Source organism: Orycteropus afer, unplaced genomic scaffold (genome assembly GCF_000298275.1).
Source record: "Orycteropus afer afer isolate SDZICR_OR568_19922 unplaced genomic scaffold, OryAfe1.0 scaffold00089, whole genome shotgun sequence".
Lineage (NCBI taxonomy): Eukaryota > Metazoa > Chordata > Mammalia > Tubulidentata > Orycteropodidae > Orycteropus > Orycteropus afer.
Genome location: NW_006921676.1, coordinates 2,471,595 through 2,495,349, shown reverse-complemented (window position 1 = coordinate 2,495,349; position 23,755 = coordinate 2,471,595). Strand labels below are relative to the sequence as shown.

The 23,755-nt window shown below is 43.3% G+C and overlaps 1 protein-coding gene across 1 annotated transcript in view; it reads right to left on the bottom strand.

Annotated features, from left to right (window-relative positions):
- The window catches only part of SH3RF3 (SH3 domain containing ring finger 3), a 643,685-nt gene that overhangs the window by 102,595 nt on the left and 517,335 nt on the right, over positions 1 to 23,755 (bottom strand). Inside the window, exon 5 of the mRNA XM_007942370.1 lies at positions 10,423 to 10,523. Within this exon, the coding sequence (XP_007940561.1) occupies positions 10,423 to 10,523 (101 nt within the window). The remainder of the gene's footprint in view (positions 1 to 10,422; positions 10,524 to 23,755) is intronic.

The window sequence follows — 23,755 nt, the reverse complement described above, 5'->3', positions numbered from 1 at the left end:
AAGGCACCTGATTGCTAACCAGAAGGCTGGTGGTTCAAACCCAACAGTTACTCCTTGGAAGGAAGATTGGGCAATCTACTTCCACAGAGATTGTTGTTGTTGTTGTTGTTATGTGCTGTCAAGATGGACCTGACTCATAGTGACTCCTCCTTGGGTTTCTGAGGCAGTATCACTACGGAAGTAGGATTGCCCAACCTTCCTTCCAAGGAGTGGCTGGTGGGTTTGAACCACCAGCCGTCTGGGTAGCAGGCAAGTGTCTTAGCCACTATGCTACCAGAGCTCCTATAATGCCTCAGAAATCCAAGGAGGAGTTGTTATGAATTGAAATAGACTCAATGGCAGTGACTTTGGTTTTTTTGGTTTTAAGAGGTGAACTGGGCCATATATCCACTGCCCAACTTGTTCAACTTTGACAAAATGGACCCTACCCACTTTGCTAAGGACCAAGGACATACACTTGATCCTCACCGTGCTCCCATTTTTTTAGGATGGATATAAGAAGAACAGTGTAAATTTGGCTAGTTTAACCAAAAAGAAAAGAAAAAAAAGATAGATTTGACTTTTATACTACATCGTGCCTCTTCACATGGAAGTCTAGATTCTTAGCAGGATGACACTGATAGTTCTTTCACAATTAAAGATATTTTTTACTAGTACCCAATGATACATGACATCCCTTAGGTCCTAACGGCAAACAGCAGAGTTCGGTGTCATTTCCAAAGGACAGCACCACCACTGTCATCAGCCTTCTGATTTTATTTGTGGTCTTATTTATAAGTCATTGCAGCCTGGAGTGGCCCTAAGGACAGTCACACAGACACGGGTGCCATGCCATGGGTCATCAGCCGAGGCAAGACAGGGAATGAAATACAGGCCAGACACTCCAATTCTCTCTCCTAAGCTCCATATGTAGGAGCTCTGGTAGCATAGTGCCTAAGGCACTTGACTGTTAACCAGAAGGCTGGCAGTTCAAACCCACCAGCCACTCCTCGGAAGGAAGGTTGGGCATTCCTACTTCCGTAGTGATATTGCCTCGGAAACCCAAGGAGGGGTCGCTATGAGTCGGGGCCGACTCGATGGCAAATAACAACAACAACAACAAGCTCCATATGTACTCTGAAGTAGTCATCATACCCCTGTTCTCTAGCTGAGGAAACTAAACCTCAAAAAGCTTAAGAATCTTTCTATGTTCATACAGCCAGTTAGAGGCAGAGCCAGGTTCTGTGGCTGCCACAAGCTGTGAATGTGGCCACCAGGGACTCCGATAAAACCAAGCCAAACTAAAGTCACTGCAATTTAGTTGATTCTGACTCATAGAGACTCCCATTGGGTTTCCAAGGGTGTAAATCTTCACAGCAGCAGGCTGCCTTATCTTTCCTCCATGAAGCAGCTGGTAGGTTCAAACCACTGACTTTCTGGTTAGCAGCTAAATGCCTTAACCACTACAGCACCAGAGCTCCTTAGGGACTCTGATAAGGCATCATAAAATTATTTATAAGAAGAGAGTGGGGCAAGGCCCAGCTGGGATGTAGCATGGGCTCTTCTGTAGGGGGCACTGGTAGGCTGGGTTTATGGAGACAGGGAGAGATGCCCCTTCCTCCCCTTCCTCTGAGCACAGATCTAATGTGTTTCACCATTCTGGCCAAGTGCTGCACTGATTTCCACCAGGTCATTAATGTGCATGGTATTTTCATCTTTATTTCAAATTTGTTCTGTCAGATGACTAATCCTTCCTCTGGTTTAAATATTTCAAGTTCAGCCTCTAGGTGTACGTTGCTGGGGGAACTGGAATGTAAATAAGTCTGACTTCACCTTGAAAAATCTCTCCCCCTCCTACTGCCTCTGAGGGGAAACCAAAAGCAGATGGGTTTCCTGGCTCATTTCTTTTTCTTGCACGACACTCTTGTGTGCGTGGTATCTGCGTGTCTGGCATGTGACTCATAGTAGGGTAAGGCACTGGCCTGGAGTGGGTGAATATGTCATTTTGCATCTGTTTTCCTTTCAGAATGACTCAAGAGAAGGCACCAGATGGACCACACTTGAAGAGTGATTTGTACCATGAAGAATGGCCCAGTCAACTCTCAACCTGATGCTTCCAGCTATCCCTGGCCTTCAAAGTCCATTTTATACACTTTGTTGATTCTAGATTCCAAATAACTCTCAACGGTCCCTTTCTTCCCTTTTCCCATTGGTCGACCTCCTGTCAGAACTGCATGTGGAGATGGTCTCTTGGCTGGCATTCTCTGGTGCTCAATACTGCAAGCTAGTCCTCATCCAGAACCTGCAGCTGGCACAGCTGGGCACAGGCACAAAGGCTGCAGTGGCCCAGTTTCCACACAACCTGCTCTTGGTATGCAATGAAATAAGTCAAGGTGGTATTTGTGGGCAGGCCCCAACTGTCACTTTTTAATTTCTTTAAGAAGGCCTTGACAACTTAATGCTATTCCTACATAGCAGTGCTCATGGAGAATCCTAAAACACATATAAACCATAAGGGTGCCAACCTCCTTCATGTTTAGATACCACCTCTATGAACTCTCAAACAAAATTTAGTATTTAAAATACTTTATCTGAGAAAAGAGTCGGACAATCTGATTCTGTAATTATTGTTCACCACCACCTTATAGTTATAAGGGACTTTTGTGCAAATCAGAATGAGGTGCCTCTTCTGAGCAGATGGATGATGGGGGGAGAGGGGGTGCTCTTTCTTCTAGGCAGATGCGTTTGTACTGGGTATGTAGTTAGGCAAGGGAGTCTGTGGTTGGAGTTCAGCTCCCACTCGCTCCTTCACCCAGGTGCCCTTAAACAGTACGCACACTGGCCACCTTCCTATTGACCACAGCTTGGCAATGTGCACTGTTTTTTATATATTAGGTGCTATTGAGTCATCTCTGACTCACAGAGACCCTGTGCACAACAGAACAAAACACTGTTCAGTCCTGTACCGTCCTCATAATCTTTGCCATGCTTGAGCACATCGTTGCAGCACTGTACCAACACATCTCATGGAGGGTCTTCCCCTGGTAGCGTAGTGCCTAAGGCACTTGATTGCTAACCAGAGGCTGGCAGTTCAAACCCACCAGCAACCCCATGGAAGGAAGGTTGGGCAATCTACTTCTGTAGTGATACCGCCTCAAAAACCCAAGGTGGGGTCGCTATGAGTTGGGTCCGATTCTACGGAACATAACAACAACTACTACTACTACTTTACCAAGCACGATATCCTTCTCCAGGGACTGGTCCCTTCTAATAATAGGACAGAGCATGTGAGATGAAGTCTAGCCATTCTTACTTCTAAAGAGTGTTCTGGCTGTACTTCTTCCAAGATAGATTTGTTTGTTCTCTCATAGACCATGGTATTTCAATCTTCTTTACTAATGCCACAATTCAAATGCATCAATTCTTTGCAGTCTTCCTTATTCATTGTCCAGCTTTCACATGCATATGAGGTGACTGAAAATACCATGGGTTGGGTCAGATGCATCTTAGTCTTCAAAGTGACATTTTTGCTCTTTAACACTTTCAAGAGGTTTTTTGCTGTCGATTTTCCCAGTGTAATATGACATCTGACTTATTGGCTGTTGCTTCCATGGGCACTGATTGTGGATCCAAGTAAAATGAGATCCCTGACAATTTCATTTTTTTCTCCATTTACCATGATGTTGTTATTGGTCCAGTTGTAAGGATTTTTGTTTTCTTTATGTTGAGGAGTAATGCATACCGAAGCTGTGGTTTGTATGCATAGTCTGTTGAAAATATCTGAGTACAGCCTTCACTTGCCCTTATTATGTGCTTATTTCTGTAGCAAGATCTTTATGAACTAGTTGCCCTAGAGTCAGCTCTGACTCATGGTGACTCCAAGTGTGTTAGAGAAGAACTCTGCTCCTTATAGTTTTCTGTGGCTGATTTTTTGGAAGCAGATCACCAGGCCTTTCTTCTGAGGTGCTCTGGGTGGACTTAAACCTCCAACCTTTCAGTTAGCAGCTGAACATTAACCATTCGCGCCAGCCAGGAACTCAAGTAAGAGCCTTCAAAACAAACTCTCCATCACTGAGTCGGTTCTGACTCACAGCAACACTATAGGACAGAGTAGAACTGCCCCATAGGGTTTCTAAGGCTGTAAACCTGTATGGAAGCAGACTGGCTCATCTGCCACAGAGTAACTGGTGGGTTTGAATTGATGTCCTTCTGGCTAGAAGTCAATGGCTTTAACCACTGCACCACCTGAACTCCTAGTAAGGTCCTTACTCCCTGTTAATTGTCTCTATAGTTCCCTAATGAAAGAGTGAGTTAAAGTATTTTAAGTCCATCAATTTTACACTCTTTCTCCTATAAACAATAGCTTGCTCATTCTTTTTTTTTTTTTTTAATAAGCAGAAGATTATTTTCTATTCTTCCTGCAAGAAGTGCTGTCTGCTCTTATATGCTAGGGCATTAGGTTAGTTAGACATGTTTCCATTAATTGATTTTTCAATTTAATCACTATATATTGAATGAGAATCAAGTGGCAGAGAAAGAGTTGTACACACACAGAACCTGCCATTAAGAAGTACCTATTTCAGGTGGAAGAGAAAAAGCTGTAAGTGCAAAGTTAGCCTCCTGTACTGGATGTCACAGGAGCCTGAGGAAGGCACCCTACCAAGTCACAGGAGACAGGTAAGTCCTACCCAAGGAGATGACAGCTGAGCTGGGGAGTGAAGCACCTGCAGGGGTTGTGAGGTGATGAGGTATTCCAGACAGGGCTAACTGTGGGAGCTGAAGCTCAGAAGGGAGAGAGAATGGAGTGCCTTCAGAGAATGCTCACTGTGGCTGCAGAATGGTCTGCTCCCCCTAAGAACTCCTGCCTTTCACCTCTTTCCTGGAGGTATGGCATTATGGTCTATATCCAACCCAGCTTATGCATGCCACTCAATCTTCCTGGTGTTTCTTCCAACTTCACAGGGCTTACAGGCAGCCAATGTGGGTTCAGATGCTAGTTCTCCCAGGTGGTACCCAGGCAACTTTCTCCAGTGTTGGGAAGCCTATGGAAGAAAGGACCTGGGGCTATGGGACTGCATACCCATCAAGGGGCTGGTATGTCTTTCACACCAAACCCATGTGAAATCACTTTGGTTGGCCCAAGTGCAATCTCTGGACCAGCAGCATCAGCATCACCTGCGAACTTGTTAGAAAAGCAAATTCTTGGCCCTACTCTTGATCTTTTGGGGTTAAAAACTAGTTGCTGTCTAGTTGACACAGACTTATGTGACCCCATATGTGTCAGAGTAGAACTGTGCTCTATAGTGTTTTCAAGGGCTGCTTTTTCAGAAATAGTGTCAGGACTTTCTTCCAAGGTACTGCTGGATGGACTTGAACTTCCAACCTTTTAGTTAGCAGCTGAGAACATTAATCATCTGTACCACCCAGGACTCCTCTATTGGGGTGAGGACTCAGCAATCAATTTTTCAGCAAGTCCTCCAGGCATTTCTGGTGCATTGCAAAGTTTAAGAACCATTGCTGTAATGGGTATGGTGATGCATTGGCCAGATCCCCTTTTCAGGACTGGGACACCCATCCTGCAGCTGCTAAGACTATGGGCTGCTGACAGCTCATGGCTGAGTCCTCACTGGGAATTTCCTTACTGAGTACTGCTTCATCCAAGATTATGCTTCCCTCCCAAGGGCAGCCTGAAGTCAAGACTGGCTTGCCTCACTTTGGGACACTCTGAAGGGTTAACTCAACTCCAGGGCTCCCTTTCAGGATCAGCTGAGGTTTCTGATGCAACTACAACTCCCCCCTCCACCCAATTCTGCCATCTTCATTCCAATAAACCTTCTGCATGCTCCTTTCAGTCTCAATCCAAGAAACCCAACCGAAGACAAAGGCTGTGCTGCTGGGGAAGCTCTGCTGCTATGCTATGTGCCTTGCAGCCTCCTGGCCCTGGTGGCTCAAGGGAGCATCCTTTTCCCTCAGATGCCATCAGCCCTATCAGCAGCTCTAAAAGTCTTTCAACCACTGGTGTAAAGACTGCCCACCAGGCTATATGCTCTGTTCTAGAGAATTCTTTTAAGATAATTCTTCTGTTCTTCCTACATGCATTTCTCCTCATTGCCCTACATGCTTGGGACTCTAATTTTGCCTTCTCCATAACTGGGATCCACATAGCAGGGGTATGTAGGGCAGGGGACAAGGGACAATCATCATCGAGGCTTCTCACACAAACTGTCATATTTGTCGTCTCAATAACCCTGAGGTCAGGTGCTATGAAAGCCTGAAAGGACTGACCATGAGGTTAGGGTGTTGCCAGAGAATACTGATGGCTGCCAACCAACACACTTCTGGGTGGCAATAATTCAGTGGACTTTTCCCAGTCCAGGTCTTGGCCCTCAGTCTTGTCAGCGACTTATCTTACTGGATTCTGATTTATTGAACTCATACTAATCAAAGCCATCACTGACTAAAGTGTAGAATCAGATTCTGCTTGATTCATTTGGATTTTTTTTAATAATTTGAATAATGGAAAATTCCTTTCTCATCTTGGGAATGAGGTGGTCACCAAATCCTTTTCCAAATGCCACAAGACTTGGAGACTGTATAGTTATTATCAAGTGGCTTGGTGACCTTCTTATCATCAGACTGAACGGAGGTGGTCGTCACAAGGAGGGTAACCTCCAGCCACATGAAGATCTGTTAGATTATCTTTGCTCACAACAGAATACAAATCTCAGGTGACCAGATTCAGTGATCCCTGCCTTTACCCCAAGTACTGTCAGATACATTCTGTACAGTTCTGTCCTCTGTTCCCTTTGGCATTCCATTTCTGGTCTCCAAGGCCAACCACCTTTCTTCTATTCTCTCATTATTTCTCTGGCCCCCTTTACAGGACTCCTAGATCTCTCAAGTGGAATTCTGGGTGCTCCCAAACTCTCCAGTCACACAGAGTTTCATACCAGTGATGGATCCTCCTCATTGACTGTGGAAATCTCACCCTCAGAGGACAATCTTATATCCAGTTCCTTGGAGTAAAAGTGCTAATAGCCAAAGGTGATGATTGACCTCAGCTCATAAGTAAACTGAAGGTGGGAGAAGTGAGGCATTACCTAAAGGTTGAGTCAGGAGTCAGATTCACGTTTGTGCAACTCTGACACCTGTGCTTTCCTACTACTTCAGTAACTGATTCTTCAGCAGAGCTTAAGGAGACTGTTGGAACTGTTGAAGGTGTGAGAAGAGATATTTTAGGCAGGATCAGTTCCTCTTCCTCAGCCTAAATCATCCATCCGTTGCTAATTCAGCCCTACAGGTTACCCCTCCTCTCTTCCTGCTTCCTCTAATCCTTCACTATGTCGCTCTTGGCTCTTAAGATATCTCTGGAGAAATGGAGGCAAGGATTAAGCACTGCACTGTCAGTGGCTCCTTATTCACAAATGTTCTCTATCAACCTTTAGATCTTCCAAACTGGCTCATCTCTTTCCTACAACATGACCTTCAGGACCAGACACTCAAAATTCTGCACCTGCCAGTCTGCCAGGATGGAAGGCAGACAAGCCCTAGAGTCAGGAAGTGAAATTCAGGCAGCTTCCAAACACAGTGAAAGTGGGAAAGGGAGGATGTGGAACCCAGCAGGTCTGAGTGAGTAGATGTCTCTAAAGATAAGAAGCTGCCTCAAATGCATCAGATTGGCAAATTGAGACCCCTTCTTATATTTCAAGGCAATTGAACCCTTAAGAAATCACTGTTCAGGGAAACTTCTTACATGCTGGGAGTAGATAAGAATAACATCCTGCTACTAACAGGCTGACCATGACAGATTAGGCCTTTTAATCACTCATGATCATGTTTCAGGGGATGTGCTTTGACCTGTAGAAGTCAAACCCATATAATAATAAAGATTATGAGATAAGGGTCTATTAAAGGTATTTAATCATTGACCTTTAAGTTAGGCCCCTCTGGGCTCTTGCATGGAGTCCAAAGGCCATGCCAATTTGTAGACTCTCTGACACACAGCAGCATACCTGTTGCTGTGCTTGATTCTGTAAAGGTGGCACTTCTCAATCTCAATTTCAGAGCTAGAGGTTTATGGAACATGACTTACAGACACCGTTTTGGGAAGAGCAGTCAGATAAAGAGCAATCAGACCTCTACCCTATGTACATGCCATCTATAAGGATGGACTGCTAGAATCTTGGAGATAAGGAGGATGCTTAAGTGTTCAGGCTAATCCTCCACTTTATAAATTGATGAGGCCAGTCTTATCTTTTTTTTCCCTAGGTACAAAATAAAAAGTGTGATTTCAAAGGTTATGTATTTTTTTAAGATGGATAATGAATATTGCTATAACTTAAGTGATATTACCTATAATATGATTGATGGTTAGTATAAACAGCCACATAGACATATTTAACTTACTTATAATATCTGATAAAAAAGCAATTGGCCACTCTTCATTTGCTGCTCACATGATTACTATATCATCAGGAGACATATTTCTATCACAGTATTTGCTATCCTTTGAAGGACATTCTCTGACATGTCAGTTTCCCTTCCCTGTTATGCAGATGAAACCTGAACAGAGACAGTCATGGTCTGTAGAGCAAGATAAAGATGCCAGGAGCAGAGGGTTGAGAGATCACAGTATCCTCCTTGTCTTGGATACATGGACTATGCTTGGCTTGAGAGGGTCCTCCCTGTGGGAGAGTAGGGATGGGAGAGAGAAATTTCCCCTACACTCTGAGTCCAATGAAAAAGACCTCCAAGAAAATGGAAGGTTCATACAGAATCGGAGCCTCCAGAATTGACTGTAACTTTTTGGGGACTGATACTTTTGGGATTTTTTACCTTTTGGGCTTCAAATACAGAGATGCCTCCTTAGATGGCTGATCAGAGGCAGCATACCTGGTGATGCTGATGTTTAAGAGGCTCTGGGGTAGACGTGAGGAACCCTCTGCAATTTAGGATGGAAGATAATCTCTTATCTTCTGTCTACCATGGTGCCCAAGGTGGAAAGACTTTGACTCTCATTTAACAAGTAAACATTTATTGAGATCCTGTGAGCCAGTTATTCAGCTAGTTTCTGGGTACTTAAAAATGAACAGGCCTTGTCCTCAACCTTGAAGAACTCATAATCTCGTCACCTTTGACCTTGTCCTACCCCTGTACATTAAGGCCCAAGTGTCTCTGGTGGATGAAGGACTATTTCCTCAGAGATAAGAGGTTATACATCCAAATTTTGCAAAAACAGCAAAACCAGCAGAAGTCATCCTTTTCATGCCTTCTTGGCTCTCCTGGTTTTGAGTGGAAGGTTCTGTAGTTTAAGCAGACAGACATAAATCAGAAGAGATTATTTTCTGTCCAGTGTGGGTAAAAACTTGAATTTCAACCTAAAGACATTTGGAAGGTAGCTTACTAGTCCATGATCCCTTTAGGAAGTGTAAAAAAACCTTTTGAAGCTTAGTAAATTGGTTTTTGCTCAAAATACATTCAGTTCTTCAACAACACAGGTTCAAAGCATCCCCTTTGACCTGCCCTGGATCTACCTAACTTTCTGTCTTCCCTATATTGTTTGCCAAATGTATACTCTCCAGCTTAATACATTCATTCAAGTAACTGAACTCATTGCCAAATGAAAGAGTAGAAGGCTGCCTAATACTACAGAACACATTCTAAATAGGGGATTTTGAAACTGCACATATCTTTTAAGAGCTGGAACTTAATGGAGCCAATTTTCTGAACAAGATGACCATCTCACTTCCTAACAATGATTCATCTGGTTATTTTGGGGGATGGCATGCAGCTGGTACGCACTGGGGTGGCAGTTATGGTTAAAATAGTGAACCACTTTTGAGTGTCTGGTAGCTAGCTATTGTCCCCAATCCCCCAAGTCTATGTACTGTTCTGGCTATGCTATTCCTTCTCCAGGGCCCACCCTAGACTTTCTCACAGCCCTCTGAGTCCTTGTCTGATTGATCAGTGCCTGATCTGTCAACTGTTTTAAACATCATCCCTGTTTGTATGATATAGATTGTCCCAGGAGCAATAATATTAAAAAATAAACCCAGTATATTGTTTGCTAAATTGGACACAGCTAAATTGATCAGCTAGCAATAAATTTAAAACCCTGATAGAAACCATGGAATCCTTCAGTGGTGCAAATACTTAAGCACTCAACTATTAACCAAAAGGTAGGAAGTTTATGTCCATGCAGAGGCACCTTGGAAGAAAGGTCTGGAAATCTGCTTCCATAAAAACAGCCATTGAAAACTCTACAGTTCTTCTCTAATACACACTGGGTTGCCACAAGTCAGAGCTGACTCAAGGGCAACTGTTAGTTTTTGGTATAGAAACCATACATTCATGTGCAAACATAGGGTAGGAAGAGAGATATTGAAGGTGTGGAAGACAAAAGGAGGGAATGCTGGACCACAACAGTCATAAATGACAGCTCACACGTTGAGGGGTAGCTGGACTTTGGGAGATGTTCCCTGCTCTCCAACTGCTGCACCAGCTCGCGGGACAGCCATGGTGGCGGATCCGGCTGAAGAGGAGTCCTGGAAAGAGATAAGAGGAGACATGAGTGAGGGTCCCAGTGGCTCTTTCCCAAGGGAAAGAGAAACACAAAGTCAGGTTGGAGTCCACACACACCTGTGCTTCCCTCGGCAGCCCCATGCCACAGGCGACCTTCGGGGCTCCACAATGCTCAGGTTCTGATTGCCTGGGTTGCTAACCGTGTTCAGCCCATGACAGAAAGCTTGGCAGCAAATTACACTTGTCCCTGAAGCACTTTCAAGAGCCCCTTTTTGACTAGCTTAGAAAATCATTCTTTGGTTTGTGTCTGGGTTGAGTAGCAGTTCACTATTTTCAACATGGAAGAAGGCAGTATTGGGAGGCATGTTTTATTCTTAGAACTTTAATTAATTATTGTTCTGCTTGTTAAAGAAAACCTTGACAAAACCTTTTCTGATACAAAATATGAGCTTATTTAAAACACACATTCCTAGGAACTAAAGCATAATATCTACAGAAAATTGGTCCTTTGGTAGTTGACAGACAGGCAGGCTGTAAGGTTACCCAGGATTTATAGAGCATGGCACTTCTCTTACTTTGAGGTCCTCAAAGCTTCAAGAATTTATCATGTCATATGATTACTTGAGGATGGGCTAAAGAGAACAGCCCCTTCAAAGTCATACCTCGGAAGCATAAGATATGGGAGGCTAAGGTCATCAAAGGCAGCCAGTTAAGGGCTGGCTCTGCAGTGAAGCCAGCAGAGAAACTGAGTCAAATGATGGTATTACCAAGGAAATTCCTGCATGGAGAGCCCTGTCAAACCAGCTCATGAGGGGCCAACATTGTCCCTGAACCTCCTCCTTACCCATCCATGAGCCCATCCTACCCTCCTCAGGGTGGATATCCTGTCCTCCTGTTCAGAGGTATTAGATGTTGTAGTGAGTTGAAATGTGTTCCTCTAAAAGATATGGAGGAGCTCTGGTAGCATAGTGCCTAAGGCACTTGACTGCTAACCAGAAGGCTAGCAGTTCAAACCCACCAGCTACTCCTTGGAAGGAAGGTTGGGCAATCTACTTCTGTAGTGATACTGCCTCGGAAACCCAAGGAGGGGTTGCAATTCATCAGGTCTGACTCGACGGCACATAACAACAACAAAAAAGATATGGGGAGCAGAGGATGATGATTCAGTAGAGGAATTACCACCTTTCATGTGGGAGACTCAGGTTCTAGTCCCAGCCAAGCACCTCATATGCAGTCACCATGCGTCTGTCTGGTCGTGTGTTGTTCTGATGCTGAACAGGTTCCAGAGGAGTTTCCAGACTAAGATGTACTAGGAAGACCTATTGGTAATCTGCTTTTGAAGTCCAGCCAGTGAAAATCCTGTGGATCACAATGGTCTTGTCTGTATGGGGATGGCACAGGACCAGTACACATTTTGTTCCATGGTGCATAGGGTCATCATGAATCGGGGACCGACTTGATAGCAGCAAACAACAACAAAAGGTATGTGAGTTCCCAACCTCTAGTACTTGTGATTACCTTATTTGGATTAAGGGTCTTTGCAGATATAATTAAGGTAAGGATCTTGAGATGAGGCGATCTTGAATTAGGGTGAGCCCTAAATCCACTGATGAGTGTCCTCATAAGAGACAGAAAGAGAGAAGAGAGACACACAGAGGTGAAGACTATGTGAAGATGGTGGCAGAGACTGGAGTAAGGCAGCTACAAGCCAAGGAACACCAAGGATTTCTGGCAGCTGTATGAAGCTACGAGAGGCTTGGAAGGGGTTCACGCTCAGCCTCCAGAGGGAATCAACCCTACTGACACTTTGACTTAGGATTTCTGGCCTCTGGAACTGTCAGAGAATAAATTTCTGTTGTTTTAAGCCACTAAGCTTGTGGTACTTTGTTACGGCAGCCCTAGGAAACTGATACAGATGGAGATGTCTAGGGATGCCTTGAGGAAAGTGGGGTCAATTTCCCACAAAGTAGAGGGAACAAAGAGTCTTCTTCTTCCTTCAAGGACCCTCACAGACTCCCCCATAGGACAGGAATTCCAGCAGAAACCATAACCAAGTGAAAAGGAAATTGGGCAGGCTTGAGCAGAACCTTTCAAAGCTGTAGGTAATGGGTCAACCTGACAGAAGGCAAGGGTGGAGAAGAAAGAGGGTTGGGTGGGTGCTGCTGAAGGCTCTGATTGGGGAAGGTGAACATGTTATCATATTTGGTTCCTCAACTGAGCAAAGGTCATTAGAAGAAATCACAAAGATGAGATGAAAAGTCCACATGGAACCTGCCCTAGGCAGGCAAAACCACCTCTAGAGCTCAACTGACCATCACACCACTTCTCTGAGCTGTTGTGTAGGGCTGAGAAGGATATATATATTTTTTCATTAATTTGCTGACAACTTCTGACCTTACTTAGCTGAGGAGCTCTACAAGGCAGTGAGTGCTGTTGTTGTTGTTAGGTGCTGTTGAATTGTCTCCAACTCATAGTGACCTCACGTACAGCAGAACAAAACACTGCCCCGTCCTGTGCCAGCCTCTCGGTCTTTGCTAAACCTGAGCCTATCGTTGCAGCCACTGCCTCAATTCATCTCATTGAGAGCCTTTCCTTTTTTCATTGTCCCTCCACTTTGCCAAGCATGATATCCTTCTTCAGGGAATGGTCCCTTCTGACAACATGACCCAAGTAGGTGAGACAAAGTCTGGCCATTCTCATCTCCTAGGAGCATTCTGGCTGCACTTCTTCCAGGACAGATTTGTTAGTTATTTTAGCAGTCCATGGTACTTTCAGCATTCTTTGCCAACACCACAACTCAAAAGCATCAACTCTTCGTTGGTCTTCCTTATTCATTGTCCAGCTCTCACATGCATATGAGGCAATCAAAAATACCATGGCTTGTGTCAAGCACACCTTAGTCTTCAAGGAAACATCTTTGCTCTTCAGCACTTGAAAGAGGTCCTTTGCAGCCAATTTGCCCAATACTATGTTGTTGTTGTTATGTGCCGTCGAGTCGGCCCCGACTCATAGCGACCCCTCCTTGGGTTTCCGAGGCAGTATCACTACGGAAGTAGGATTGCCCAACCTTCCTTCTGAGGAGTGGCTGGTGGGTTTGAACTGCCAGCCTTCTGGTTAGCAGTCAAGTGCTTTAGCCACTATGCTACCAGAGCTCCATACAACGTCTGAAATCTTGACTGCTGCTTCCATTGGTGTTGATTGCAGAACCATGCAATATGAAGTCTTTGACAACTTCAATCTTCTCTCCATTTATCATAATGCTACTTATTGGTCCCATTGTGAGGATTTTTGTTTTCTTTATACTGAGGTGTGATCTATACTGCAGATCATAGTCTTCAATCTTCATTGGAAAGTGCTTCAAGTCATCCTCACTTTCAGTGAGCAAAGTTGTGTTGTCTGCATAACACAGGTTGTTAACGAGTCTTCCTCTAATCCTGATGCCACGTTCTTCTTCATATAGTCCAGCTTCTCAAATTATTTGTTCAGCATATAGACTGAATAAGTATGGTGACAGGATACAACCCTGATGCACTCCCTTCTTGATTTTAAACCATGCAGCCCCTTGTTCTGTTCGAACGACAGTCTATGTACAAGCTCCTCATGAGCACAATTAAGTGTTCTGGAACTCCCATTCTTCTCAACGTTGTCCATAATCTTTTATGAGCCACACAATCAAATGCTTTTGCACAGTCAATAAAACACAAGTAAACATTTTTCTGGTATTCTTTGCTTTGAATCAAGATCCATTTGACATTAGCAATGATATCCCTCATTCCACGTCCTCTTCTGAATCCAGCTTGCATTTCTGGAAGTTCTCTGTCAATATACTGCTGTAACCATTTTTGAATTATCTCAGTAAGATTTTACCTGTGTGCAATATTAATGATATTCGATAATTTCCACATTCTGTGGGATGACCTTTCTTTGGAATGGGCACAAATACAGATCTGTTCCAGCCAGTTGTCTTCCAAATCTCTTGTGGCATCTGTTTGCTGAAACATCTCAATGGGTATCCCATGAATTCCTGGAGCCTTATTTTTTGCCACTTCCCTCAGTGCAGCTTCAACTTCTTCCTTCAATACCATTGGTTCTTGATCATATGCCACCATCTGAAATGGATAACATTGACCAATTCTTTTTGGCACACTGATTCTATGTATTCCTTCCATCTTCTTTTGATGTTTCCTGCATCATTCAACATATTGCCCATAGAATCTTTCAATATTGCAACTTGAGGCTTAAATTTCCTCTTCTGTTCTTTAAGCTTGAGAAATGTTGAGCGTGTTCTTCCTTTTTGGTTCTCTAATTCCAGGCTTCTGCACATTTCATTATAGTAATTGGCTTTGCTCGAGCTGCTCTTTGAAATCTTCTGTTCAGCTCTTTTATCTTGTTATTTCTTCCATTTGCTTTAGCTACTCTCTGCTCAAGGACAAGTTTCAGAGTCTCTTCTGACTTCCATTTTGGTATTTTCTTTCTTTCTTATCTTTTTAATGACATTTTGCTTTCTTGATGGATGATGTCTTTGATGTCATCCCACAATTCTTCTGGTTTTCAGTCATTGATGTACAATGCATCAAATCTATTCTTTAAATGGTCTCTAAATTCAGGAGGGATATAATCAGGGTCATATTTTCACTCTCCTGGGCTTGTTTTAATTTTCTTCAACTTCAAGTTGAACTTGCAAATGAGCAGTTGATGGTCAGTTCCACAGCAGCTCCTGGCCTAGTTTAGGCTGAAGATACTGAGCTTTTTCATCACCTCTTGCCACTGATGTAGTCAATCTGATTCCTGTGTACTCCATCTGGCAAAGTTCATGTGAATAGCCACCGTTTGTGTTGTTGAAAAAAGGAATTTGCAATGAATAAGTCATTGGTCTTGCAAAATTCTAGCATTACTTCTGTTTCCAAGGCCAAATTTTGCAACTACTGATGATTCTTCTTTGTTTTGAACTTTTACATTCCAGTCACAAGTGATAATCAGCACATCTTGATTGCATGTTCAGTCAATTTCTGACTGCAGAAGTTGGTAAACATCTTCCATTTCCTTATTTGGCTTTGGTGGTTGGTGTGTAAATTTGAATAAAAGTAGTATTAACTGGTCTCCCTCATAGGTGTATGGATATTAATCTATGACTGACAGCATTGTACTTCAGGATAGATCTTGAAACATTCTTTGTGACGATGAACGCCATGCCATTCCTCTTCAATTTGTCATTCCCAGCATAGTAGATCATATGGTTATCTGATTCACAATGACCAACACCAGTCCATTTCAGCTCAGTAAAGCCTAGGATATCAATCTTTATGTGTTCCATTTCATTTTTGACTACTTCCAACTTTCCTAGATTCATGCTTTGTACATTCCATTGTTCCGATTATCAATGGATGTCTGTAGCTGTTTCTTTTCATATTGAGTCATGCCGCTTCAGCAAATGGAGGCCCTGAGCACTCTACTTTATCCATATGATTAAAGTAGGCTCTACTCTGATAAGGCAGCTCTTTCCCAGTCATATTTTGAGTGCTTTCTGACCTGAGGGGCTCATCTTCTGGCACTGCATTGGACAGTGTTTCAGGGCTATTCATAAAACTTTTCAGCAATATATCAGGAAGTGTTTCACTACTTTTCATAAGGTTTTCACTGGCCAATTCTTCGACAAGTAGATGGCCTCTTCCTTCTTCTGAGTCTCACTCGGTGAGTGCTATGGGCAACTTATTAACCCTCCCTAGGCAGTTCTTGTTCCTCCATCACTGGGGAGTAATGAAAGGCATGGGAAACTGATGTGACCCATCACAGCACATCTACAACCTGTAAGAAATTAGAAATTATATTTCTTCTTTTTCAAACAATGGAGTGCCTGGCAAGATAAGAATGTAACAGAGAAATGGAACTTCACTCATATCTCCAAGGTAACTTGAAATCTCAAAGGACTTCCCATTGCAAGCTCTAATACTTGTGAGAGAAACTTCTGCTACTCAAAGGCTACTGAGATCCAATTTTCATGATGCAGACAGCTCGGCAGATTGTGTCCCATCAGCAGACACACAGAAGACTCCTTTCCACACAGGAAAAGGTGCAGAGTTCTGTGGGGACTGCGGTGAAAAGGTGGGAGGGGATATTACTTCTGGCTATAGATTTTGAGATCTTCTGTTTGCCATTGTGTTTGTCCCTCCCACCTGCCCACCTTGAAGCAAGATAGAGACTAAAAGGTGTTTCCCATCAATGCTGATTTATGAAAATCAACAGACGAGTTCAGCACAGCCTGCCATGGATTATTCTCCACAGAGCTTCAGGCAAGGGCAAGAGGGTGAGTCAGAGGATAGGGGGCAACTCAGAGGGAGAGATAAAGAAAATGAAGCCACTTCACTCTAGTTCCTCCCTCCCTCCCTCTGGTGTGTCTGAGAAGGGGAGCAGGTACCCCTTGTGCTGTTTGTGTGTGTGTGTATATGTGTGAGAGTATCTACATCTTTCCTTGTGTGGTCATTGAGAAAGATATGGGCAGGGCATCATTATGTCAGTCACTCATGCATTCAGATGTTTATTGAGCATTTATTAAGTGCCAGGTACAGTAACAGGCTTAGGATGCAGAAGGTGTTAATGGAATAGCTATTGATTATCTGACTGTTAGAACTGGCTCTGGGGTATACTGGTGAACAAATAAACATAGTTTTGGTCTTCCTAGAGCTTAAACTCGAAGGGGAAGACAAGCATTAAACACGTATGTACAAATGTGGCATAGTTCCAAGGAAGTGCAGAGTGCCAGGGAACATATAACAGGGGGTACCTAATGTGGACGGGTATGGTTAGAGAAGCTTCTCTGAAGCACAGGGTGGAGTTAGTTGTGACATGGTGGTTAGGATGGGATTGACAGAGCCAGGGAGGAGGAGGGAATAGTTAGGCAGAGAGAGATGCACAAACAAAGGTTCTGAGGTTGGACTAAGCATGGCACTTGAAGAAACTGAAAGAAAAGACTAACTGGAATGATGAAGGGTATGGGCTGGAGTGGCACCCATATTTTGAGTGCCTTCTGACCCGAGGGGCTCATCTTCTGGCAGTGTATCAGACAATGTTTCAGGGTGAAATTTGGGTGAAGGCTTGTGAACCCTGGTGAGGGTTTTGGTCTTTGCTTTGAAAGCAAGGAGATGCCCTGGAAAGCCAGCATGAAACAGTGATGGGGTGAGACCCACATCTTTAGAGGATAGCTCTGGCTGTCTTGTGGGGAATGGATGTTCGAGAGCAATTAGGAAGTACTGATCAGTTCAGGCTTAGAAGATGGGGATGGCTATGGAAAAGGAGAGAGGCAGAGGGGTCTATATGTGTTTAGGAGACTGCTGATAATAACAGTGACCATAACAACAATAACTACTCACCCTCATACAGAGCTTATCATTGGCGGGTCTCTTCTCTAAGCATTTCACCTGTAATGATGCATTTAATCCTCAGAACAACCCTATAAGGTAGGTACTATTTTTATTTCCATTTTACGAAAATGAGGAAACTCACCTAATCAGTAAGCGGTAGAGGCCAAACTTGAACTCAGAGAGTCTGGGTCAGGGGGCCATGTACTTATCAACAATACCATTTGTATTAGTTTCCTATTACTGCTATAGAAAACTGCCATACGCTTACTGGTTTAAAACAATACAAATTTATTATCTTATAGTTCTGAAGGTCAGACGTCAAGGATCAAGGTGTCAGCAGGGGATGATTCATTTCCTTGACTTTGCTAGCTTCTAGAAGCTGCTTCCATTTCTTAGCTTATGGCCCCTCTTCCTTCTACAAAGTCAGTGGCTTGTTGTTGTTATGTGCCGTCGAGTCGGACCTTGGGTTTCCAAGGCAGTATCACTGTTGTTGTTGTTATTTGCCGTTGAGTCAGCCCCGACTCATAGCGACCCCTCCTTGGGTTTCCGAGGCAGTATCACTACGGAAGTAGGATTGCCCAACCTTCCTTCCAAGAAGTGGCTGGTGGGTATGAACCGCCAGCCTTCTGGTTAGCAGTCAAGTATCACTACGGAAGTAGATTGCCCAACTTTCCTTCCAAGGAGTGGCTGGTGGGTTTGAACCTCCAGCCTTCTGGTTAGCAGTCAAGTGCCTTAGGCACTACACTACCAGTATCTTTAAATCTCTGTCTCTCTCTGCCCTCTGCTTCCATGGTCACATCTTCTCTAACTTCGACCCTCTTGCCCTCCCCTTATAATGACCTTGGTGATTACTTGGATAATGTGGGATAATCTTGCCATTTTAAGATTTTTAATTAAATCATGTCTGCAAAGTCTCTTTTGCAATGTAAAATTATATATTTACAGGTATTGGGGATTAGGATGAGGACATCTTTGGGGGCCATTATTCTCTCCTCTACTAATGAGGGAGGAGGATGAGCCAAGTCTCTGGCTTATCAACTGTCTAGATGGAGATACCATTTAAAGAGATGGGAAGGGTGAGATCCGGATGCAAGACTATGAATTCAGCATTGGACATGTTGAGTTTGAGGGGCATGGAAAAAGGGCTGAAGATGAGGACAGTTGGTGACACCAACCAGGAATTCAGAAGAGGAAACTGACGTGGAAATCAACATTTGGGGTCATCAGCACATAGGTGACAGTTGATCTGTGAGCCAGTCCAGGCTCACAATTAAGCACTTAAATCTCCAGTGGGAGGGTCTGTGTTGGAATCCTGCCTTTAACACATACTGTTTCTGTGACCTTAGACAAATTAATGTCATTGTAATTTATCTTTAAGATGGGAATCATCGACTTTTGCTACTGACCAAGATCTCCCTCCCACCTGAAACAATTAAAAAAACAAATAAAATATGTGAAAAGTCTTGGAAATCAGGCAACAAAGGTCAAAGATCCCTGAGAAATGAGGAAATGGGAGTCATAATGGTTCCCACTTTCTAGCTTGATTGGGATTATTAAATGAGACCAATTAAAGCTCATAACCTAAAACCAAACCCACTGCCATCGAGTGCATTCTAATTCACAGTGACGCTATAGGACAGAGTAGAACTGCCCCATAGGCTTTCCCAAACTGTAAATCTTTATGGAAGCAGACTGCCTCATCTTTCTCCCTCAGTGCTGCTGGGGGTTCGAACTGCCGACCTTTCAGTTAGCAGCCCAATGCTTTAACCACAACCAATAGTTTCCTTTTAAGAATGAGTCCTAAAATAATTGGGTAAATCAGAATGAAGGTACATATAAGGATTTCACTGCAGCACTATTTATAATATGAGAATTTAAACTACTGAAAGGGAGCTCTGGGAGCACAGTGCCTAAGGTACTTGACTGCTAACCAGAAGGCTGGCGGTTCAAACCCACCAACCACTCCTTGGAAGGAAGATGGGGCAATCTACTTCCATAGTGATACTGCCTCGGAAACCCAAGAAGGGGTCGCTATGAGTCAGGTCCGACTCGACGGCACACAACAACAACAACAACAGACTACTGAAAAAGCAGTGGTGGTTCAGTGGTAGAATTCTCGCCTTCCATGAGGGAACCTCGGTTCGATTCCTAATCAATGCACCTCAAGCACAGTCACCACTTGTCTGTCAGTGAAGGCTTGTGTGTTACTTTGTTGCTGAATAAGTTTCAGCAGAGCTTCCAGATTAAGACAAACTAGGAAGGCAGGCCTTGAGATCTATTTCTGAAATCAGCCAATGAAAATCTATAGATCACATTGGTCCAACCCTGTTGTACATGGAGTCACTATGAGTTGGGGCTGACTTGATAGCAGCTACCAACAACAAACTCCTGAATCCAAATGTCCCCAAGCAGAGGATTAGATGGCCAAGGACACCACAGAATAACATGGAGACATTATAATGAATATACCAAATTATGGATAACATTGTGAAGAACGGGAATTCCAGAACATTTAATTGTGCTCTTGAGGAATCTGTAAATAGACCAAGAGGCTATTGTTCAAACAGGAAAAAGGGAGTCTGCATGCTTTAGAATCAGGAAGGTTATATGTCTTGGTTGTATCCTTTTACCATACTAATTTAATCTATATACTGAGCAAATAATCCAAGAAATTGGACTATATGAAGGAGAACACGGCATCAGAATTGTAGGAAGACTCATTAAAACCTGCGATATGCAGATGACACAACCTTGCTTGCTGAAAGTGAAGACTTGAAACACTTACTGATGAAGATCAAAGACTACAGTCTTCAATATGGATTACACCCTAACATAAAGAAAACAAAAATCCTCACAACTGGATGAACAAGCAACATCATGATAAATGGAGAAATGATAGAGGTTGTCAGGGATTTCATTTTACTTGGATCTACAATCAACACCCATGGAAGTGGCAGTGAAGAAATCAGACATCGTATTTACACTGGGCAAATCTGCTACAAAAGACCTCTTTAAAGTGTAGAAGCAAAGATGTCACTTTGAAGACTAAGGTGTACCTGACTCAAGTTATGCAATTTTTAATTGCCTCATATGCATGTTAAGCTGGACAATGAATAAAGAAGACTGAAGAAGCGTTGATGCCTTTGAATTGTGTTGGCAAAGAATACTGAAAATACCATGGACTGCCAGAAGAATGAACAAATCTGTCCTGGACATAGTGCAGCTGAAATGCTACTTAGAAGCAAGGATGGCCAGACTTCATCACACCTACTTTGGTCATGTTGTCAGAAAGGATCATTCCCTGAAGAAGGATATCAAGCTGGGTAAAGTAGAGGGTCAGCAAAAAAATGGGAGAAGGGCTCAAACACAGCAAGGATAGTGAGGATTGTGCAGGACTGGGCAGTATTTTGTTCTGTTGCACAGGGGTTTGCTATGAGTTGGAGCTGACTCGATGGCACCTAACAACATTATAAGCAGCAGATCTACACTTACTGACATGGAGGACTATTCAGAGTACATCAAATGGAAAAGATGTTACAGAAAAGGATATGTAAGATTATGTAATTTTTGGTTAAAGAAGAAGAAGAAGAAAAAAAAAAAAAACAAAAGAAAAACACACACCTCACTGCCATGGAGTCCATTTTGACTCATGGTGACACTGTAGGACAGAGTGGAACTATTTGCAAGGCTGTACATCTTTATAGAAGCACACTGCCTCATCTTTATCGTGCAGAGCAGCTGGTGGGTTTAAATCACCAACCTTTTGGTTAGCGGCCAAATGCTTTAACCACTGTGCAACAAGAGCTCCTTAGTTTTGGTAAAAGATATATGAATTTTTATGGGAAAAAAAGTTTGGAAATTTATGTAGCTGATAATATGGGTACTGTTAATATTTGGAATAATGTTAATTTTCTTTTTGCTTATCTATACGTTAAAATTTTTCATCATTTTTGTATTAACAAATGATGATTACTTTCCAATACATTTTCCAAATAATATTAAAAGAATAACAGGGTTAAATTATTTGAGCTATGTTTTTAAATCAAGCTCTGGTTTATGGTGATTCTATATCTTCCTTGATTCCATGCATATCATCTTTGTTGGGGGAGGTGGCAGGCACTGACAAGGAAAGGACATGTTGGGTGAGGATCCTGTAGGATCAGCAGAAGGCTGACTGATCATCTCATGCAGTGGGGTCCAGGAGACTGACTGTGATGCTGTAGTGGGAAGTTAGCAGGCGGTTAGCTAGGGTAGTGGACTCAGCATATACACAAGGGAAAGCTCATGATGACTGGCTCATACTGAATCCAAACCTATGACTCTGCTTTTGATAACATTGCCTCCTATCCATAAAACTCTGTTCAAACAATCAAAACAGCCAAGACAACCACAGTAAATGCAAGGGACCAGTGTAAACACATGGAGCTGCATTCTGTTTAGAGGGCAAGGTGTCTGCTGGAATCTGACGTTGCACACGAATTTCCGCCCACCCCAATGTCCTTGAGCCCCTCATACTGTAACTCAATAGGAAGTAATAATGGATTTGGCCAGGAAAGATGGAGAAGATTGATTTCCATCTGCTGGGCAGAGAGAGAAGGCGTGGCGATGTCTGTGGACTCTGCGAGATAGCCGAGTCTTGTACCACAGCATTAAAGGCTCAAGGCCCCATCTTTGCCTCCATCTGCTGCTTCCCTTGGCTGAACCAAACATAAAACATTCCATATGGCAGGGTGTTACGAGGCTTCGGGAGATTGACCCAAGTATATATACATGTCAGCCTGGGGGTCTCCAGGGACTCAGATAATGAGAACAGCCAAAGGGGGATCTGGGAGATTGGTTGTCCTGAGACTCACTGTACCTAAAGGAAGCTAGAGGGGAGGGACATTCTTGTGACTTTGCTGGAAACTACTGTAACAGTTGAAACCTGATAAAACAAAAGCTACAAAGCAACTATGTGGTATTTCACAGCAAACTATTACTTAGAGCTGGGATGAAGCAGCAGAGAGGGTCATACTTTGGAAAATTTTTCCTTTTGAAGGTCAAAATGGAGACTATCTAAAAGTGACACTCAACTGAGTGTGTGGTTACTGTTTGCCCGTACCCTTCCAGCTCCACTGTGCAGTGAGCATAGTAACCTAGGTTAAATAAAGCCTTTTGCCAAAATGAAAGACATCTGAGCTGGGTGCTTGCTGCAGAAAGAGCCCTGGTGGCACAATGTTTAAACACTCAGCTGCTAACCAAAATGTTGGTGGTTGGAACTCACAGCTGCTTCACAGAAGAAAGATATGGTAGTCTGCTTCCATAAACATTATAGCCTTGGAAACCTGATGGGGCAATTCTACTCTGCCCTAAAGGGTCGATGTGAGTCAGAATCAATCTATGGCAATACTGGGTTGAATGCAAATTCACTAACACCTGGTTTCATGATGACACAGAAGGTTTCAGTCAAGGGACATTTCAGCATGTGCTGATGAGTAGGTGACAACATCAGCTAGTTTCTATCCTTCAAAAACAAACCACACTCATTGCCATTGAGTTGATTCTGATTCTTGGTGACCCTACAGGATGGAGGAGAACTACTCCATGGATTTTCTAAGGCTGTAATCTTTATGGAAGCAGACTGCCACATCTTTCTTCTGCAAAGAGGCTAGTGGTTTCACACTGCCAACCTTTTGGTTAAAGAAGCTCTGGTGGAGTAGTGGTTAAGGCATTTGGCTGCTAATCAGACTGGTGGTTCAAATCCATCGGCCACTCTGATAGAAAGATAAGGGAGTCAAGTTCTGTAAAGATTTACAGCCTTGGGAACCCAATAGGGGTCACTGTGAGTCACAATTGACTTATGGCAATGAGGTTTTTTTGGACCTTTCAGTTAGCAGCTGAGCACTTAACCATCTCTG